The sequence below is a fragment of the Anopheles bellator genome, chromosome 2 (genome assembly GCF_943735745.2).
Source record: "Anopheles bellator chromosome 2, idAnoBellAS_SP24_06.2, whole genome shotgun sequence".
Classification (NCBI taxonomy): Eukaryota; Metazoa; Arthropoda; class Insecta; order Diptera; family Culicidae; genus Anopheles; species Anopheles bellator.
The window spans coordinates 3,025,559-3,046,753 of NC_071286.1; the positions used below are offsets into that span (position 1 = coordinate 3,025,559).

Genomic DNA, 21,195 nt, shown 5'->3' on the forward strand with positions numbered 1-21,195 from the left:
CAATTCGTTCGTCGCGTCCGGTGTGGTAACTTCAGTTTTAATTGAGAATGGTGTGCCAACCGTTTGTTGGCCAGAGTGGTCAAGAGTGATTTCTGATTCGTCCTTCGTTTTGTTGTGCTTTTCGATAAATCTTTCGACCAAATCATTGTTTTCATTGCTTCGCCAGCGAAACAGATCCATCTTTTTCAAAAGTGATTCGCACATTGTGCACAAATACGATGGAACTTCCGGGAAAAAAATTATCTGTAAAAATAAGAGTATAATAGACCAGGTTTTATCTTGGGACAAGGTGGGTTGTCTGTTGTTACAACCAACTTACTCAACACTATCCTTTTTCTTAATGAATGCCGAAATTTCCATTTTAGCTGCAATCGTTTTGCGATTTTGTAAATTCATCCTTTTTGCACTAATATTGTTTATTAATCTGAGTTTCTGTCGAACTTTTGACAGCTTGAATTCTTTAACACAGGAACTCACGGACTCACGGATGATTCCCGTGAGTTTCATCGGACCTTGCGGTTCGATTTTCTAGCTTGCTTTGTCGCGCACATACAGTGGCGTGCGCAGTTTTGGCACATAGGATTGTCAAATTTTATACACACTTTTTAAATTAAATTAAGGAAATTAGAGTGTTCGCGTTTTGACATTTCAAAATAATCTAATAATCCATCTCGTTCTAACATGGTGAACATGAACATGAAAGAAAACATCTATGTTAAGATAAGAAAACATACTTTTGGAGGGTTGGAGACTTGGCATAATACAACTATCTATTTAGCCGGTGCACTTGGGGCACTTTTCGCACGATTCCTTTTCCTTTCCCGCCTTTGCGTGAGCCATTGGTACCATTTCTTAGACCAGCTCCAATCTCTTCATTTCTTTGAACAGTTCCTTCCCCATCTGGGCCGGGCTTCTCGTGACGATCACGCCGGCCTTCTCGAGAGCATTGATCTTATCCTGAGCGCCTCCCTTGCCTCCGGAGATGATGGCACTGGCGTGTCCCATTCGGCGTCCGGGCGGGGCCGATAGACCGGCAATGAACGATACGACCGGTTTTGCTTTGATACCCTAAAACGTAAAAAGAGCGTAAACGATTAGTACGTTGTGTGCCACGCGGTCCCAATGAGCCGCCGAGCTTACCTGGTTGTGTTGCATTAGGTAATCGGCAGCATTTTCCTCGGCTACACCACCGATCTCACCGATCAGAATGATGCCCTTGGTATCCGGATCCTTCAGGAACACCTCCAGGCAGTCGATGAAATCGGTGTGGTTGAACGGATCACCGCCGTTGCCGCTGTAGCTAGCTGGGTTGAGTTTTTCCTGGAAGTTCGACTCGTGCCGGGTCGGTATGCGCCAGCTAGTGGAAAACGTTATTCCGAATACAGGAAAAGGCAACGAATGTGAACTACAAAATATCTCAATTCTGCTCAGTCCATGTTACCGCAAGTATGCAAGCGGGAGGCATGAATCCATTCTCCGATGCTCATTCACTAAAGCGCTGTTCTTATCGCATGGCCGATAACGAACTATTGATAAAAACCAGCTCAGGTTATGGTTTAAAAAAGAGAATTCATCACATTTATTGAATGATAGACCGGATCGGCCTGCTGCAACGGGCTACAAATTAAAATCTACACTTTAAATGGTTGCAAGTTGCCAACTGAACCTTGTTTAGGAAGTTTTTCGGGTTGCGCCTCTGATACTCGATTATCCACCACCGATACCCCGAAATGGTTCCGGTACTGTGTGGGCTCCCTTAAAAGAATGTTAGAGAATGTATGCGTTCTACTGACAGAATGTTTCGTACACGTTGGCACCGAGTGTTCGCAGTTTCTCGGACTGCAAAAAACGACCAATCATCGATGCCATCATGTTGCCACTCAACTCCGCCATCATTGGTAAGCCCGTGGTGCCGGAAACCAATGTAGTGGCACCGTTCACGGAAACCCGTTTGCCGGCCATCCCATTTACGATCGGGATCAGCTTGGCGAGAGAAATCGAAATGTTGTTGATGTTCGCCAAACATTCCACGTTCAGATTTGATTTTCCGTTTTCCGGTGCCGGTTTGATGGCCGCATCTCCCTCCATATAGTAGTCGGCCAGTGTGTCCACCACAAGCGAGAACCCGTTGCTAACATTCGCTAGGCTCACGTCCCTCGACTCGACACTCTCTAGGACATCCAGTGTTTCGTCGAACATCTTACCCAGCACAGTTCCGGGCCGGGCCATTTTGCTGCATAACGACGGGTTTAGCGTGTACCGAGCGATGCACCGAGCCGGGCTCGCTTCCTCATTGTTCAGTGCCATTTGTATCGACCAGAGAAGTGTCTCGGTGTCGGCCAGCGTCAGTGGTTGCTTTAGGTTGTAGCGTTGCATTACGGTCCCTACGTTCTGGCGTACAATCTCGATCAGCTCGTACACGCCATCGCTCATAAAGTGCTGTATCATCGACAGATAAGCAGTTTGTATGTTGGGCGAGATTTGCTGCTCGCTCGCCATACGTCCCCTGCTTGCATCCTCTTCCGCGACCGTATCGCGGTACAGGTACCCGCCGAGAATGTTGATCTGCACCTTCAGTGTCACGGAAAGCATGGAAGCAGCGTACACGAGCGCCACGATGCGGGTGAATGCCACGATTTTCAGCTGCTCCCACAGTTCCAGTTTGTTCTCCGGATTAGAGCGTAACTTCACCAGAATGTCGTCCGTGTTGAGTCGTTCGAATAGTTTATCCGACAGGGCCGGCGCAAGGCCCGCGATCGTCTGATTGCAGGTGCGATCGGTACACTCAAAGTGTTGCATTCGACGCAGCTTTTCGCCTATCTCCTTCGCCTGGCGCTCCTGCAGTTCGCGCAATTTGTACTGTATCCATTTGAGCAGAAACACGCTCCCACCGAGCACGATACCCGTCGTGATAAACTTCTTCCTGTGTCGGTACAGAAAATCTTTCAATCTTTCCAACATTGCTGCAAAAAAAACGGATAAATGCCCCCTTACTGGATGATTATGCATAAAATCAATACCGGCGACATGCGTGACTCGTACTTCTTACCGCCCTGCCGGTCTTCTGCTGCCGAGCCGAGGTCAAAGGCGACTTCCGAAACCGAAAGCGGTATCGACTTTCAGTGAACTCTTCCGACGGTCAAGCTGCGATTTCTGCGCTTCGCTTCAAAACACTGCGACCCTTCCACGATCTTTTCACTCGTTCTTTTTCCCTTTGTTTTTGTTGCCCACAGACAGCTGTCACACCGTTGAAACGTACGGCGTTACGCGATGTAACGCCTGTAACGGTAGAAGTGTTCTAGCGATTCAAATTTGCCGTTAACGTTTCTCATTCCGTTTCAGCAATTTCGGCATTTTTGATTACACAAACACGTTGCGGCAAAAAGAGAGAAACTTGGCCATTAATAAGAATAACAATACATGCGAATATATGTAATTGCACCACAACATCAAAACCGGGTAGGGTTTTCGATATACTTGAATGGGGTAGCGTGCGGATCGTCCGTAGATCATTCATCTGCGCTGCACCGATCGATCGACGCGAAAGTCGTCAGTTCGAACCCTTACTGCCTCGCTCCACGATGCGCAACGAAAGGTTTTTGGCATTTCAGATAAATCACTATTTCAACTAGTGCAACTAACGAGCCAAACATAAACTGGTCAACTGTTTTTAATACAGCAATTTTTGCTTACTCGCATACATATTACGTATTTCTGTGCCGTTCGATTCCCAGTTACGATATTGCTTTTTAATTTTTTCGCAATACAATTAGTAAACGGAAGGAAGCAGCACAGAGATGGATAATAGTTTCGATCATATACACCTGGACCACTTCGGCCGCTTCCGCAACAGGTGCTCCAATACGGAGAAAGTAGGCGGAACCGACGAAGATTAGATGAAGTTCTAGTAACCGACGTACGGACGGAATGATGTAATGATGATCTATCTTAATGTATAACGATGTGAAAGTTGCAAGGAAGTTTGTAATGTTTCATGATCGGCGTTAAGCCATTTTCGGTCATCAATAACTTTGCATGTGCACGAACACTAATGAGAAAATCCACCTTTTATACTATTATGATTTTTCTATTTCTTATAAACAACTATTCCTGATGCTAAAACACACTTGAATTCATTACATTTTGTGACACCATATCGACTCTCTTAGTAATCGTAATGTGACGCGAAGGAATCGTTAATATAAATAAATTCACTAGAAAGAGAATGATTTTCGGAGATGATGCTGTTGATTGTCTTTCTTGTGCTTAACTTATTCCAGCTATTGGTCTAAAGCGTACTAGAGATTCGGATTGATTTCTGGCAAATGTATGTTTGTTTTACGCCAAACGGAATGAGATTTCATAAAATTGAAAACATTTCGTACCGCTTGCCAAAATTGACCACCGCATCGCAATTGCCTAACTTTATACACAAACCTCCTTCAAACTGGCACCTTGCTACACATGGCGCGACACAGTTGCTAGCGAACAAACTAGGAGATCGTAATTCGTTCAAAGTAGATCGTCCTTTGAGTAAGATCATTCTACAGACACACACACACACACACGCGCACACACACGTCCAAACACAGAAGAAAGATGCTCAATTCTTACTAAACATAGGCATCGGGCTGTCGAACGCAAACATCAAAAACATCTAGAGTCACAACCCAAACAGAATAATGGGGCCAAAAAAAGGTGATTGGAAACAAACCCGCTATAAGGCACTGCGAGTCGACTCGAAACGAATGACCAAGTCCGTTAGTCGCATAAACCGGGAATCGGAGGGCAAACAAAAACTCTGGTTGAGATAAAATCTAGTCCCCGTCTAGTCCGACTAATACTTCAACGCGTGCGCCACAGGATAATCCGCATGCCAGCGGCCACGTGACGAGTGCTGCCGCACGTGAGGTTCTCCTCAGCTCCGACTCCCCGACCGATCAATACGGTCGCCAAACGCTGCTGGGGTCTCCGGACACCGTGTCCTCGCTGCGCGCTTCTGCGTCCTGCTCGTGATCCGGAGGTCCCGACGGTGCCGATTGCGGTTGCTCGTCGTGCTGGTGCTGGTGGTGCGAGAGCAGCGCGGTCAGCGTATCGGCGGAAGCACCACCCTCCGTCGGGTGCGGTCCGGCCATGCCCACATCCAGCAGCGCCGAGGAAGGAACCGCGGAGGCCGACGACGGCACCGATCGAAGGCCCGGCCCGGGGAACGAGTTAATCGTGAAGCCGTTGTCCGTGGACCCGAAGTAGTGCTCGAACTTTTCGCTCCCGGTGCCGTGCAGGTGCACGTGGATCTGGTTCTGGTTGACCGTGCTGAACATCTGCGGGCAGAGCACCATGGGCGGCGGGGCGGCCGGTGGGTGGTAGGTCGCCGGAGGCTGCTGGGAGGCGGCCACCGCCGCCAGCGACGAGGCACAGGGTGCGGCCGCCGGCGTATACTGATGATGGTGGTAGCCCCCGTGATACCCATTGGAAGCCCACTGCGGGTGCGGATAGGAGTAGGAGCCGGCCTCCACCAGGTCACCGGATTTGCCAACGTACGCCGCACTGGCTCCCGCCCCACCGCCGGTCAGCTGGCCCCCTACCATCGCCTGCGAGTTGGCAGGAGTAACGGCGGCCACCGGTGGCGGAGCGGGTCCCGCCAGCCCGTAGTAGTCCTGGTACGACTGGGTGTTATCTAGAAGTACTAAGACGCTATTAAAGTCCGACCGACGACAGACTGTGACTTCTTGTGTGTGGCCAACAGCCAGCCCGAGCGGGAAACGGAACTTACCTCCCGAAGCGGTGAGACTGTAATTGGCATGGTCCACCATGGAGCAGGAGTCGTACGCCACGTACGCCGGCGGGCTGGCCTGCAGCGGTGAGAAGGTGTTCATGTAGGACGTGCTCGACGGAGCCCCCAGGCCGTTGGTCCAATCGCTGGCACTCGTGTAGTCTGCAATACACAGGGCACACGCAGCGTAAGCACCCTTCTGGTTTTTCCATGCTGATGCCGCGTCCCATCCACCACCGCCCGAGGACCGAGATTCCCATCATCTCCGACCACCCATCTTTGAGGACCGCCCCCTCCCCGCCACAGTGGAAGAACTTGGTCCGCAATCGATAATATCCGTCTAATCGTTCCCCGTCACCATTGGCTTTCGGAGATAGATCATCCGACCAGCTCATCAATCGAACGGACGCACTCGGTGTGCCGCCCGGTCCCGGTCCGACGGGGTCCGGTAATACCCTCGGTGCACCTCATTCACACACTATCCGGAGTGCACTTCCGGCCGACATGTCGACTTCCGGTGCATTCGATGATGTTTCGCAAATCGATTTCGGCTTACTTATTCATCGGCCCGAGCTGTCCACAGTCCGGTTCAATATTTCTAACATTTCTATTACACTCCCGCCGACACCGACAGGGCCGGGCGAAAGGGCTCATGGTGGCCAACGAAACTAATGGAAAACTATCCCCAGGTCCAGGGGTGTCCCCCAGTGGGACTCATTTTTGGTGAGCTGCCTGTTGGTGGGGTGCGTAAACTGATGCGGGCGCCGACTTTTGGAACCCTCGGAACACACCTTGTCACCGGCAGACGACTACGTCGTGGCATCTCCGCCCGAACGTTAATCACAAAATATTGCGCTCCGTATGGCTGCGTCAATTAATTAGCAATTTTGTCGCAAATTGATTGACAATGTTTTGACATTTTGGCGTTACGTCAAAACACGCGCGTCACGTGCGTTTGGGCGTGTTGGTGTGCCCTCGCACGTTCGCTCCTTCGTCGGCTTCTTGGATGATTAATTAGGGACTAAGACTTAATTTACCCCCTTTTCGCTCGCGAAGTTTAACGCCCCGGACACCCAACTTCGCCCCGCTGCCGGAGCAGTCGCTAAACTATTTGGCGTGGATTTTGAGCAATGTGAAGCATTCGCTGCATTGTTGTCCCTGTGCCGTGCTGGGTGTGTTGTTTGCGATTGTTCATCACTTTCCACCGATCGCGGTTGTGTTGTGTGCCCCCTTTTTTGTTATTTAAATTTAATTTCCCATCTCATCGGGGGGCTCCAGGGGCCACAAGAGTTCAGGGAGCAGAAATTGATTTCGCTGCCGGAAAACGATGCCCCACAACAGTAATGATTAGTGTGGCAAATGGCAAACAATTTACGCGGCCATGTGCAGCGAGCGAATGGCAGGAGCAGGAGCAGCGCAAACCCGAGCACACCGCATCATCATACGCACCGCGCGGACCGGGAGCATAACCCGGCCTCATCACCTTCGCTGCACATCATGATCACGATCATCATCATCGGCGTCGTCGTCGGCGTCGTCAGCCCGCTCGCCGGACACTTTCTGTGCTCCGGCCGAGTGGCCGATTTTCCGAATCGGCGATTTTTCAATTATTGTTTTCATTCTGTGTTTCGCTTCGTTTTGTGTATCGCATTTTCCCGATTCAATCACCCGGAACGCCGGTTTCTACAACTGATGAATGAGACGGCACCGTGAGCTTCGTATTCTTTGAAATTCTGAATTGCGCTAAAACATTAAGCAATAGCTACATAAAACGAAAAGCTTCAACATGTTACAATATTATCGGTTTGGCTATCAAGTGACGTATGAAAGTAGTTGACGATGGCTCTACACTTTTGCTGAGTATCCGCTTCTTTCCATTAAACAAATCGATCAAATTTCTTCCAAAAGTACCCAAAGCTGAAGAACATGAATTTTTTTCCAGCCGTTTCAGCTGGAGCACAGAATTGGGAATCTCACTCCGGAATTGGGACGGAATGCCGAATGCTGCAACCGATAGCAGCGGAAACGACACAAAGCAACAAACAACCAACAGTTGACAACCGGATTCAGTACACGTGTACACTGCCACAAAATACAACCAGCGTCGCGGTAAGCGAAACCATTTCCGGTGAACCGCGTGCGTAACCGATTAACAGTTACATCGATGCTGCTGTCCCCCCTCCCTTACGTATTGACCCATCGTCGTCACCCCAGCAGCATCATCATCATCATATTGCCCCACAATTAAATTGTCCACCTTTTTGCGCCCAATTTTCCAAACAGTCCAAGAAAGAGTCCAAACTAACAACCAACACAAACCTCAACAACCAACACTGTTTTTTCGTCCATTCGAGGAACCTGTTTCCAATTCCTGATCCCTGAAATGTCCTCGGAGGCCCACTCCCTCCCAGGGGACGCGCCTCCTGCCCTCTGCGCCACCATTACACCTGAGTTACCTGAGAGCGCGAGATTAGGTTTGTAATCGCTGCTCGATTCGGCACCGACGACGGTATTGATGGTCATATTGCCCGTTCCGTTGCCACCACCTGGTGCCGGCGCCGTGCCACCACCGACCGCGCTGCCGCCGCCGTGATGCTGCAGGTGATGATGATGATGGCTGTGGTGATGATGATGATGATGGCCCGTCCCGGAGCTACTGTAGTTGACAGAGGATTTGCCGCCGCCAACGCCGACTCCTGCTTGGCCACCGGGAGCCGAACCGTCCACCCCTGACGTCACGGCGTTGGTGGTGGTGGTGGTGGCCATAGCGGCCGTGGCCGTGCTACCGTTATTTCCGTACGTCGAGCTGCTGCCGCCGCCGCCGCTACGGCTCTGGTACTGATGATGGTGATGATGGCTGAAGGCCGGTTGCTCCAAAAACCGGTGCAACGGCGGTGGACGCATCTGCGGAGTGTCCGCTTCGAGAGAGAGAGAGAGAGCGAGAAAAAAGGGTATCGTATTAGATAAAGTTGGCAAGGCTTTTGGAGGGTAGCGATGCCAGCAGCAGCAACGACAACGACGACGACGACGATGGGCGATGGGTCAAGTCATCACAAAATAAAGAGCTCTCATGTTACGACCCCCGGTGCACGAGGATGAACTGCCGCGCTGGCCGTTGGCCGGCTCTTGGAGTGGGATCCAGCCAGCCAGTCGGGCCATTTGTTGATCCATTCGAGGCGGCAAGGATCGCGTGGATGACGGAAGAGTACAAAATTGAGAATATAAAAGGGAATTCAGTTGCGGTTTCGCTTGCGGGAACCGCAAGAAGAGGAACACAAGTCAATAGTCGCCCGGGGGGGTGACAGAGAGCGCCAGAGAGCGAGTGAGAGAGAGAGAGCGCCACACGAGAGTGAGTGAAGGGATCATTAGGTCCGAGAACCGTGGTCCGGGTCGCCCGTGTCCGGCGTGCCTTGCAAAGAATGCGTTTCGCAGCGAGTGCAGCGCGCCATCCGGAGACTCTGGGCGTTCAGACCTGCAGTCTGTGAGCCTGAGCTCCGTTGGGGGACTCCCCCGGCAGAGGCCAAAGGATGATATTGAATGACTCGCATTTATTTTTACGTTTCCTATATATCTTGCACCACGCCGTCTGCGCCCGGCATGCGTGCTGGCGCACAGGGCTTCCTTCCGAGGTCGCCCCGGAACGCGCCGGAAAATCGCTTTCCACCGAAAACCGGGTCGCCGGGCGGACCGGAAAAACAAATTCCATACGGTTTTCGGGCGCACCGAACGGCCAGCCAGGAACATTATGTAATTTGGTGTCTAATTGGCACCGAAAGGGGGACATTAGTTTCGAACACGAAACAAGGATCCGCTCGGGCAAGGATCCGGAAACGCAGGCCGGCACTGCCGTTTGGTGTGCGCCGTGTTAATGAACGTCCCGGCCGAAGAAGTCGGGCCGGACACAGTTGTGTCCTGTGTGGCGGCTGCGTGTTCACATGTGCACGTTATCCCTGCGACACGTGTTGTCGATATGCGTGCGAGACTGGCCGCACTGTATTCAAAGTGCACCGACTGGGTCCGACTTTTATCGAGCCCATCGATTGCAGCGAACCGATTCCGCCCTGGAGCCGTGTTTGTTCCGTGAGGCCAATAAATATTTTTATTGCTGCCACACATCGACTCGGTTCACTCTCGAGGCTCGCCCAGGGCATCGGCCAGGGCTGGCCTGGCCCGTCACTACAATGGTGGGAAAATCGAACGGAAAATTATGTTCACTCGGCAAACGGCACTTAATTTTACTCACTCTCTCTACCGTTCGCTGTTGCAGTTTGCTTGACCGGGCGTGCCATTCGGGCGCGGCTGTGAAGAAATGGAATGGCACACGGCACACGATGTCCTGGAGGACATTAAAGAAAATTGCAATCCAAAGTCCCAGGCCATCGGTAGGCAGCAACCTACATTCGAACATTCGGTTCCAGTCGGTCGGACTTTGGCCCAGTATTTAAAACGAGCGGCGCTTCTGGGCCTTCTTCGCGTATTGTTCCTGATTGACTTCAATTTACGTTATTCTATTTATCTGTTTATCCATTTTTCTATTTTTGTAAATTTATGTTTTAATTGTTTTGACAAGGCACAATTTTAGAGCAATTGCTTGAAGCTGGGTGAACATTAAAACGATTCCTCCATACCAGGCTGTTCAATAAGTTTCGAGTTTCGTAAGTTTCGAATAATTCAGTATGGTCACCCTGAATACACTTGTAAAAATAAGATTCCAATTTATGAACTCCATCCCTGAAGTGAGAATTTAGAATGCTGTAAAATATGCTTTTACAGCTGTTATGACCTCATCATTTGATGGAAAACGCTTTCCACGCACGAAGTTTGTTTTAGGTCTGGAAACAGATGGATGTCACTAGGAACCAAATCTGATGAATACGGTGGGTGCAATTCGTTTCGTCAATTCGTCCAACAAATCGAAGTTTTTTTTTTGCCATTCTCAAAATGCACTTGTGACAGGGTGCATTGTCCTTTTTTCTCATGCAAACCGGTTGTTTCTTCACGAATTTCATCGTTCAGTTGGTCTAAAAGGTTACAATAATATTCAGAATTAATTGTTTTACCCGCTTTACATGCAATTCACACAAAAAATCCTTTTTCATCCTACAAAATCGACCGATGTTGGCCGATTTCTGGCCATGAACTCGTTTTGGAGCCGAAAAACCTGATTCACACAACACTTTAGCCTTTCGTTTTGACTCAGGATCGTGGTGAAAGCCCCAAGTCTCATCCATAGTGATGAGTCGACGATTATCCTTTCGAAAACGCTATCTTTTTACTGCACTAATTGAAGGCGAAGAGTCCCTATATATTTTCAACATTAGTTCATAAATTTCCTTTGCCTTTAAACCTACCAAAAACAAAAATTCAATCACTTGATCACCATCATCCCACATGATGAAAATTTAAACTTATTGAACATCCCAGTGTTTTGGATTTTACTTCGAAAAAAGCGGGTCGAACTGTTGTTTGTGTATCGATGTTGGGTCTAATTTTCCAAGTGCCTGCACAAGTACCCGAGGTGGATTGTTAGAGTTCGACTTTAAGATGGTGGCTGCCAGCCACTTGTTTCGTTGGTAGTTGATTAAAATCTAGTTTAAATTTTCAAATCATGGAATCGATAGATTCGTCCACAAGCGACGTTATCAAAAATCCACCCCAACAGGCTAAGCATATTGTGTAAAAGCATTATTGGAGCTCAAATAAATGGTCCCATGAAAGATCGAAGGATGTGTAGGAAACATTATGTCATATAAAGTCGCACATCGGCAGCCGCCATATGCCAGGCGTAGCAAAACCTTAGGATAATTGAATTCGCCCGGCCACGGCGCCATCAGCAGCGACGCCTAATCAACCTGTCAAAACAACGCCTCCACGATGGTAATTAAAACAGTTTTCCTCAATCGCCCGGGGCCCGCTGCTAACCCGGGCCTTCTCGAGGGCTGAGCTCATTTCCTGTACATTCGAGAACAGGCGAAGGTTTGTTACTGTTTCGCTGCCTCGCGCTGATCGCACTGAAGATCGCGTGTTAAAGATCGGACCATATATCGCCACCGTGAGACCGTGAGAATTTTTTCCTCCGCCATGAGGCGGCCCATTAACACCCTGAGAGTCCATCAACAGCACAGAGCGGCCAGAGAACAGAGGCCAAGACTCTTATCCCGCCACCGGGACCGTCGGAGAGACGGTCTTAACTGATAACCGCGTACGGCCCAGGACCGGCAGGCATGGCGCATTCGCGCGTACGATAAGAATGCGAAGCGATATCAGGGTCCCTGTGTACATTCGCCCGTAAGGAACCTAACTTAGATTCAGAGCTCGATGTTGATCGCTTTTATGCTATTTAGCCTGTGGTTAGCGTCTGGCTGAGCGGAGCGTGTCGCGTGAGATTGATGTTGATAGTGTGGAAATTGAAGGCGTAACGTTCAAACGATAAAATGGGTCCATAATCGCCAAAGTTTATCAAATCGTGGGAAAAGGAATGAGATCTTATTTTAGAAACACTTTTTCCATCAAATCCAACTACCAACACAATTGCAGTTACACAAACAAATGCTAAGGCTAAGGCCCGTTTCGGGCCGTTGACTTACTCGTTTTCGACCGTGGCTCCCGCGGTCCGTCCACCGTCACCTTGATGGCCTTGCAGTACGTCGTGACCTGTGGCAGGGTCGTGCAGATCGTGATGGTGAGTGTAAAGCTTTTCCCTGCAAAGCAGATCAAATTTCGAAGAGTTTAATTTAGTGTTACTTAACTTCTTTGAAAGAGTGTGTAGAAAGAAATGTCACATCAAAGTCCATTTATTATCCTTCAGAAAGGGGCAGTTTTAAAAGTTTCCCAACAACGCGGACTGACGCGGGCACCGGCGTTAACCGTTTTTTTTCTTTCCTCTACCGGTTCCTATTGTTTCGCACGGCGCGGTGCAAGATTATGCTCCCGTTCTACCGGTCAAAGGTAATCGGATTTATGCCCTCCCTCGCCCCCTTCTCACCCAGGTCCATCGCAGGGCATTACATTGAGAGATAAGTATTTGAGATGCCTTCCTTTTTCTGTGTGGACCGCAAGGATTGGCAAGGACCGCTCAGGGCCACTGGTCAATGGGCGACGATGATGAAAATTATGGTGAAAACATTAAAGCAACTGAGCGGAGCTGTTAATGAACTTATTCAGGAACGGACCGGCATACACCGGCCCCGACCCCGGACCGCGGGTCGGTCGGTGCATGTGTCCTTCCTAAATGTCACGTGCAGGTTCGCGTCCGAGCGGCCCCCGGCCCAGAAAACCGGCGGGTGGCCTCCCGGGGTGGGTTGACGGTACAATTAAAACAAGGACTTGGCCGGCTCATGATACCCATCATCACCGCAATCTCGACCCCCGGCCCCAACCCGGCGCGGGATCCGGGACCGGGCCAAGTTAATAATGGCCGCGGCCCAAGATCGGTGGGCGGCAGGGCAGCCCGTCGTGTCGTGTCAGTCCGGCCGGAGAGGTAAAATTAAATTTTGTCCAGCTGCGTAAATGATTGCCTTTCGAAAGAAGTTGTGAAAATATCCCATTAATGCGCGTGTCCATTGATGCGTTCACAAGTGCAACCGGGGATCATGTCCCGGGGCCGCTAAGGGACACTTGGAAATTGGAGCACCGGAATCGGTGTAATTTTCAAATCCGGGAGCCTTGCGGAAAGTACACCATTGACTTCTACGAGAGATGGTCAACGGGTATTGACTCCTATTATATGAAATAGGGACCATTTTAGTATTCAAGTATTTAAGTATTAAGTATTCGCGGCAACGTTCAGCTTAGGTCCTCTAAGATGCAGGGCGTTTTCATAGAGCATGCCCGGAGTAGGCTGTAGTAATCTGTATTTTCCGTTTTATCAATTTGGTATAGATATAGCCGTCGGCATCCGTTGGCCACAAACCCTTCCCAGACAGTTTGATTATTTCTTCTAAACGATCCATAGTATAAAACGCGCTGCCTTCTACCTGGGTTACGATCACTCCGATCACCCTTGATCAGTGTCGTGTATTTTTGACACTTTAACTCTTGTAATTCTTTCCCTTCAATTGTCGGTTATCAGCTTCTGCGTTCGTTTCGCTTGTTTAGTGTTTGTTCCATTTCTAAGATATGTTAAGTAGTCAATTAGACTACGTTGCCCGGTGACTGTTTTTTGTAATTAATAAATAAATAAAGAAATATAATATTCAAGAGTCGGAAAGATTGATTAGTGCCTATCGTCCAGATTGTGTTGCAAGCAATCGTGGCTAGCTTTGATTTAATTGACCGCCTTTCGTCTTTCTGAATTTGTTGTCAAGGTTACGCTGCGCTTTAGCAACTGTCTAAAATCTCAAAAACATCTTTGGAGTTGCAGTTTTCTCTTTAAAAATAAAAACAATATGAGAATATTGGCCTAAGCGTGATGCAATACGAATACGAATAGTTTGTAAGTGACCGAGTTTAGTTACTTTGAACTAAACAACGACCGCGCGAACACACGGCTTACAGGCACGGCGATTTAGGGCCACCCCCAAAGGCACTAATCCCGGCAGTTTTCGGCCAGACTCAGAATTAACAACCCGGGCTACCTCACTTGAAGGCCCGAAGCTCACCGGCGAAGCTCATCCGCGAAGCGGACGTCTCCCAGGACGTCTCCCTTTCTGATGAAGAGAAGCAATAATTTGCATGCTCCGGTCTCTTTGTGGGCGGCTCGGCTGTGATGCACGCCGCCGTCATAAATATGATTTAACCGACAATTTAAATGTATTAAAGGCATATTAACACTTCGTTTTAACGATTTTCTTTAAGCCCGCGCCGGGCCGCTTCTCGGCATTTTATTTCCTTTCTCGCCTTACCGCGTGGCTCCGGGAACCCTTTTTGGCGCATATCTTGCCTCTCGCAGCCAGCCAGCCAGCCACACATTATAATTTATGTTTAGCTGCATGCACTCGAATCCGACAGAAAGAGAGAGAGAAATCGTTGAAGCGAGACAGACCTTCGGGCCAGGCCAGGATCTGTATCCCTTCGGTGCTTCGGTGGTCGGCCAAGTTGGAGCACATTGGCCGTGCACAACAATGTTGTTCCCGTTAATGTTTGGGGCCTCTTTCTCTGTGTGTCTGTGTGGAGGGATCGTGTGGGGCAACGTTTGTGGTGCACTTTAGTGTGGTTACCGCACCGGGCCGTCCCCCCTCCCCCGGTCGGTCGGTCTCCGGTCGATGGCGACGTCGACGATCCATCGACCAGCGGACGACTTTATGACATATTTTGTGTAATATACTCGTGTTTGAATCCATCGCCGCTCGGCCGGACTCGGCTGGAGGCTGGAGGGTCCAGCAATAAAACAAAACATTGCAACACCCGTCAGACAGTCTGACGCAGCCCGCAGGAGCCCGCCGCCTCACTCGGGTGTCCAGCGTCTCATCAGCATTATTCATCCTCCCGCGAGGCCCTCCCGAAAACCGGGACGATGATCGGATTTATGCAGATCAAACCCGTGGCCCCCGGTCCGCGATCGCCGCGGACAAAACAAAACGCCCTGCGTGCCCCAGAAGTGGTGCGGACATCAAAAGGAAATTTGGTCAAACCCGAGGGGCAGCCGCCGCGGGCCAGCGCTCTAGGCCGCGGGAGGAGATAATGAGCTCACTGAAGGGTTGAATCGCGCCGGCTCGTGGCCTCCTTGCCGGACGACCAGCTGAATGATGATGGGCCGGAGGATTCCGGAGGCCTTTTTTGTGTTATCCTTTCCTGGCTGGCCGGCCGACCGGAGTATTAATGACGCGTGTCGGAAGTATTTGTCGAGGGCTCCGATCTGAAGAGATCTGCGCCTTTAGCCGGTGTACTCGCGGCGCACATCCCAGCCCAGCGTCCAGGGCAAGCACCAGCACAATTGGCCATCGCGTGGAACGTGTTGTGGAGCGATTTATCACCGAATGAAATAAAAAATAAGAGAGAGAAAAAAAAACGCGCCGAGACCTGACACGCCGCGGCACGGGTTTTGTCGACCGCGCGCGCGCCCTCCTGCCAGTGTTTGTTTCTAGGGCTCGCTGATAAATTGGAGGAATTCCTCGATGATGCGACCGGACTTCGAGAAGGACTTCATCCGTCGGCTTTTGGCGGCGAGGCGAGAGACTCAGAGATTCCTACGATGGATGGACGACGATGAAGTTTTCGGGTAATGTGATCACTCAATAAAGGCGAGACCACGACGGTCGGAGAAACCGTATAAAGCATGGTTCAAGTTCCCTTATTTTTTCTCTCCCTCTCTCGCTGTCTCTGTTCCATCTACTCGAGTATCACACACGTCACAAATCAGATCGTTTCGATTCGACGTCGGCCGAAAACTTGTTGCGTGCCGCGAACGGATCCGATCGGAGCGCAGGCCTTTTACACACGACGGTCCCACAACGGAGTCTCCCGGTGCAACTTGTTCACCACCACTGAGGCTGACCTTCAACAATTAATTGGCATCATCATCGGCGTGCCGGTATTGCTACTTGAGGAAGGTCCTTCGCGGGATGCGCGTCTGCCAATTGCTGCGATTCAAATGAGTTGATGAGTTGAATTGGCATTTGTAAACAGCACTTGTGTTTTAAAATCAAAATTTAAAAATTGAACCTATTGCCAATAGAACCTTGGCTTTGAACCTTACTTGATTGGATCAGGGTTTGAAGGTGGAAGATAAGCATCCTCTAAATAAATCATCATAATGCATAATTAATTACCCTTTGTTAAACACCTCAAACTCAAATTAATAGAACACAACACGCATGTCAGAACAGACTGACGGTCAAAACTTGGAGAACCTGCGTGAAGCTGAGGGATCGAATTTGGCTCAACCGTAACCATCTGTGGCACTAAACTGTGGGTCGGCAATTCGGGCGGCCAATCACTCCAGTGCCAACAGTAGCCACTTGTGGTGCCATTTTCCGTGTACATTCGTTACACTTTCGGCGTTCACCAGCAAACTGTTCTCGGCCATGCTCCCGTGCCATGTGCTGTGTGGAACAATAATTTTGCTGTTTGTTGCCCAAAACGGCCGGCCGTTCTAATCGATGCTCTCCGTGCACCGAACAATAACCCGGAGGGCCCCACAAAGGAAGGACACGCACGCACGCGGATGCAACAGATGCATTCCGTGCGCCTCGGCGCATCTCGCAGCGGATTCCGGTGCGGAATCGACACTTCTGAAGACGGGCCCGATCCCGACACTTAACCGACCATTGGAGGACCCACAGCTGGACGCTTTCCGGAAGATTCTCCTCCGCCGGAGAAGGAGCCGGAGTTGCTGTTCATTATTTTTCCATAAAACATAATTGCAATGCTGTCATGAATGGTGGCATAATTATCATTTTTCGGTAGCATATGTTCGGTAGGAAAGGGAACCTAATGTGTGTGTGTATACGGTCCGATCCGGGCCTCGCCACCCCCCTTACCTCGGCCACTGCGGCCCACGAAGCGGAGATCGTTGAATTTGGCCACCTGATTGCGCATCACGGCCGTACTGTTGCGGAGCTCGGCACAGAAGTTCTCGTCGTTCCCGGCCCGGATAGTGACCATCGTGCCGTCGCTGACGTCGCCCAGCGACACCACCTTGAACGCGCTCGGAAGCGTCTTGTTTGACCGCCAGTGGTTGGGTAGCGCCGAGCAAAGGAAGTACGGGCTGTCGGTGCGGACTGTGGAAAAGAGAGGACACAGAGAGGTGGAACTTGCTAAATTATTACAATTAAAAGGTCCGAAAGTCCATCAGCTCAGTAGGGTAAGGATCGGCGTGAGAAAACCGTAGCCCCACGCAAGGTGCTGCTGACAGTGGCCGTCAGCATACTAAATGGACCTTAATTTCTTAACCGACTCTATACGTCGGTAGGGAACACCACGGTCGGAGCTACTCGAACATTCACACATGCTTGTTGTAAAGTGTTAAATGATACCGGATTATCATTTTTTTTAAGTTCTTAATGAAACATTTTCAAAAGATTGTACTTTGCCATTATGCGAGAAACGCAATATCGTTCAGATGGCCGCCTCGGTATCCATAGCAACAGGCGATTCCGATAAGATGTTACCTTGGCCATCACTTGGCGAATGTTATTTTTCGAACGCTCCAAAGTTGCAGGTTTTTTAGCATAAACACGATCTTTTGCGAAGCCCCACAAGAAGTTCTAAGTACACATCTTCCATTACAGACAAAAAATATATTTATCACCTAGTGGTATCGCTCGGAATAGACGGTGGTGGTCCTCCCTTCGTCGTTTTCGAAAAAATACAAAAACAGTCACCTTTTCTGGATGTAATCGATTGAGGATTTTCATTGCCCCAGATGCGGTAATTTGCTTATTGAAAAATGTGCTTGGACAATTGACGTTTTCGTGTCCCCACTTTTATAGTAATTTTTAATCGCTTTAACCACTTGTTTTGTTGTTCAGCGATGTATTTTGTGAAATGGCAGACATTCAACTACAAGTTTGACACTTGGGTTCCCAGAGCCCTGTGATTGAGAAACTATAAAATGGATAACTATGAAGGTTGGTTGAATCGGATTTGCGTTTATCAAGCAAAATAAATGAGCCTTTTGCGATAACCGCATTTAATTGCATTTAACTATTTACGTGAAAGAATAAAAGAAATACAGACCAACCTAACACGAATTTAGACGGACATTTGCGTCCGGAATATACAAAACATGCATCCAAGCAGCCAATTGTTGCCAGCTGAAGCCGATCCTAGCGCCGTTACGTTACAAGTTGCTTTTCATCAAAATGACGTGCTGTGATTTAAATCATTCCAACGCTTGCTGAGGTCCCTAACACGTAACTTTGTGCTGCGTTGTGCAACAAGAAAATAAATAATTTCCAAGAACCTCGCTAGACGAGCCAACGGCAAAATATGAGCATGAAAAGCGCATTTGAATCGATTCGGAATGAATTAGAGAGGCTGGCAAAATGCTGCTCCATTTCTTTTACCGATAGCTTCGAACTTGTCGCACTTGCTCATTTTGAATTTATTCATTTCCATGTCAGCTCATGTGGCTCCGTGGCCTCTGTGAATAACAACGCAGCGTCACCTCGGCTTACGGCACTTGTGCGTTAACAATATCCACAGCGGTCATGAAATATTCAATGCTGTGTTTAATTCAAGAGCCTGACCAGCAGAAGCCCAACGTTGCCCGATAATCCGTTACACCGTACCTCGTGGTACCGAGCCCGAAAGATTAAGAAATCCATCCCAGAGGTGTCGTTGAACTATAAATTAGGCTAACTGCATAAAAAGGTAAATGCCTAGCTTCTCGTTCAACTTTCGTTTGAATCAATCACGATTCCTTAGTGTCACGTTCGTTTCAAACAAAAGATAGCTCGTCCGGTAAGACTTTGGCAGTCCTTGATCTCTGCTTATCGCCACTTTTGTTTTTTTTTTTTTTTGCTTTCGAAGCACATCATGCATCACTACTGCAACTGGCCAAAACGAGGACGGCTCGTGTGGACCTAACACACACACAAAAAAAAGGACGTCTCACTTTTCTTGCAAGCTTCCTGCCGGTGTTTTTATCGATCCGAAGTATAACTTACACCCCACGACGGTCACGGCGTGTGAGAACCGAAGGGCCACCGGTCCCTGGATACCGAAACTGGCCCCCAAAACTCTGACAACAGGGTGGCTATTTGGGGGGGAACTCTAGCGCTCCCCGCAGCTCCGTACTTTGTAACACCGGGAGGAATCTCGCGCCGTCTCCCGGGAATCCGCAGAGTGGAGCGGCCGGCAGGAGGATTCTAAAAAACACGACTCATTGAATGTAAAATATCACCATCAAAGGAGAAACTCGATCCCTCGATCTCCGACCGATCGATCGATCTCGAAACCGGGGGGCGGGGGGGAGCCTGGCCCGAGCCTGGCCCGGAACGCCAGTACCGAACGCCGAAGTAAGGCTTCCCGAGCCGAGCGAGTGTACCGGTTAACCCGGCTCCGGGCGTATGTGTGGCGTATGTATCTAATGACGTGCATCCTCCGGTGCAAGCGACGGGCGGGCGGACGAAGGAACACAAAAACGGCGGGGGCACCGGAGCATTCTGCATGGATGCACGATCGGGCGGCCGCCACCGGTGGGACCGGTACCACCGTATGGAAATCTAAGCTACAGCGCGGGATCGAATTGCGGTGATACTTTTCCGTCGGCGTGTGTGCTGGGTACGTGTGGCGACAATCAGCCGCACTCCGATCAGTCCCCCACCCGGGTGCGCCCGCCACCTACCCACCTAGTTCCCCCGGGTACTGCTGTTCGGCTTCCATCACCATCCGCTCGATCCACCGTAGATCGGCCGGAATGGAGCTGTCATCGACGGTCGCCCCATGAAGGTTGCTGTTGCTGCTGTTGTTGTTGTTGTTGCTGTGGGATGACGAAGAAGGCGCATGGTTGTTGTTGCCGGGGTTCCGACAGTGTCCGGCTACGTCGCCGGCCGCGGTAACGCCGGACTCGAGCATGTTTCCCCGCGACGCCGACACCGACGACACCTTGGCCACCTTCGAGCGCCACTGTCCGCGTCCGGTGGCGGGCAGCGGGCGGGCGCACCGCCCCTTGGCACCCGACCTCACCACCGACCTCACGTCCGAGTGCAGTAGCAACAGCTCCGACTTGGCCTCGGCACACCTAACCAAACTCATCAATGAATCCACGATCGAGATCGCACTCGACGTCTACCCGCACCGCACCGCACCGCACACTGCACCCCCCCGGGGGGGTCTCTTCGGGGCCGCCGGACCGGAAATCGCAATCGCCGGGCGCGCGTGCAATTTGATGCAATTTCCCCCCCACCGCGCGATCAACACACAATCACAATTATTTTCTCCTTTTCCTCACGCAAACACACGGGCACACTGATTTATTCAAATCCGAGGCGCGATCGATGGGATCTTTTTTTCGGTCCGCTGCTCCTGCTGCCGCTGCTGCCGTTGCCGTTGAGTACTGTAATTTGAGCAAATATTGTGCACCGACAAGCGAGACAGGGCCTCGTCCGGGGCGAATGCGCATTCAATCAAGAAAAGTCGATCAGTCGATCGGGCACGTCCAGTCACTCGAGCGGGATCGAGGGAATGTCCGCTCGCCGTCGTCGTCGCTAGCGGTGCGTGAAATCAGGTGAAGAAACGCGACGAATTAGCACCGCCACCGCCACCGCCGTCTCCGCCGCACCGGCTTTAGATTAGCCTCCTTCTTTGGCACTTCGCTCCGCTTGGCACGCGATCGCGCGCACTTTCGGTGCGATCCGGATTTGGCAAATCGGCCGGCAAAACAGAGGGTTTCCTTCAAACTTCCGCAGGACACTTTGCACCGGATTTGTTATCACCGCAACCACCACACGCCACGCCACGGGACTAGAGGAGCAGATCGCAGCATCAAAATCTTACTATTTTGTCTTATTGCTCTGCTCGCGCGCGCGTGTTGCGCC

General features: G+C 50.3%; 3 protein-coding genes across 5 annotated transcripts; all 3 read right to left on the minus strand.

Moving 5' to 3' along the window:
• Positions 1 to 747: 747 nt before the first annotated feature.
• On the minus strand, positions 748 to 1,434 carry LOC131211855 (succinate--CoA ligase [ADP/GDP-forming] subunit alpha, mitochondrial-like; the record flags this gene model as incomplete). Its single annotated transcript, XM_058205502.1, has 2 exons — positions 748 to 1,068; positions 1,141 to 1,434. Coding segments are annotated over 2 exons (510 nt in total), but the record flags the coding sequence as incomplete, so codon positions are not given.
• A 115-nt stretch (positions 1,435 to 1,549) lies between these two features.
• LOC131209745 (peroxisomal biogenesis factor 3) lies at positions 1,550 to 3,186 on the minus strand. 3 transcript variants are annotated; one of them, XM_058202877.1, is made up of 2 exons: positions 3,043 to 3,186; positions 1,550 to 2,963 (listed from the first exon to the last, which is right to left on the minus strand). In XM_058202877.1, exon 2 carries the CDS (start codon positions 2,959 to 2,961, stop codon positions 1,786 to 1,788), a length of 1,176 nt encoding a protein of 391 aa, XP_058058860.1. In that variant the 5' UTR covers positions 2,962 to 2,963; positions 3,043 to 3,186; the 3' UTR covers positions 1,550 to 1,785. The 3 variants fall into 3 exon arrangements, with proteins under 3 accessions (XP_058058860.1, XP_058058861.1, XP_058058862.1); XM_058202878.1 differs by having other exon boundaries at positions 1,550 to 2,989; XM_058202879.1 differs by having other exon boundaries at positions 3,050 to 3,163.
• A 1,754-nt stretch (positions 3,187 to 4,940) lies between these two features.
• Positions 4,941 to 20,233, minus strand: LOC131211861 (protein lozenge-like). The gene is made up of 6 exons (XM_058205513.1): positions 20,008 to 20,233; positions 17,194 to 17,433; positions 12,361 to 12,474; positions 8,230 to 8,691; positions 5,774 to 5,935; positions 4,941 to 5,686 (listed from the first exon to the last, which is right to left on the minus strand). The coding sequence occupies exons 1-6, from the start codon at positions 20,231 to 20,233 to the stop codon at positions 4,941 to 4,943; spliced, it is 1,950 nt and encodes a 649-aa protein (XP_058061496.1).
• Positions 20,234 to 21,195: the final 962 nt, after the last annotated feature.

Bases quoted from the DNA above. Each gene is read 5' to 3' on its own strand.
- LOC131209745 (XM_058202877.1), bottom strand. From the start codon at position 2,961: ATGTTGGAAAGATTGAAAGATTTTCTGTACCGACACAGGAAGAAGTTT.
- LOC131211861 (XM_058205513.1), bottom strand. From the start codon at position 20,233: ATGCTCGAGTCCGGCGTTACCGCGGCCGGCGACGTAGCCGGACACTGT. The intron at 12,475-17,193 runs GTAAGGGGGGTG...TCTGCTTTGCAG, and splicing joins CGTGGGCCGCAGTGGCCGAG to GGAAAAGCTTTACACTCACC. The intron at 5,687-5,773 runs GTAAGTTCCGTT...ATAGCGTCTTAG, and splicing joins CAGTCTCACCGCTTCGGGAG to TACTTCTAGATAACACCCAG.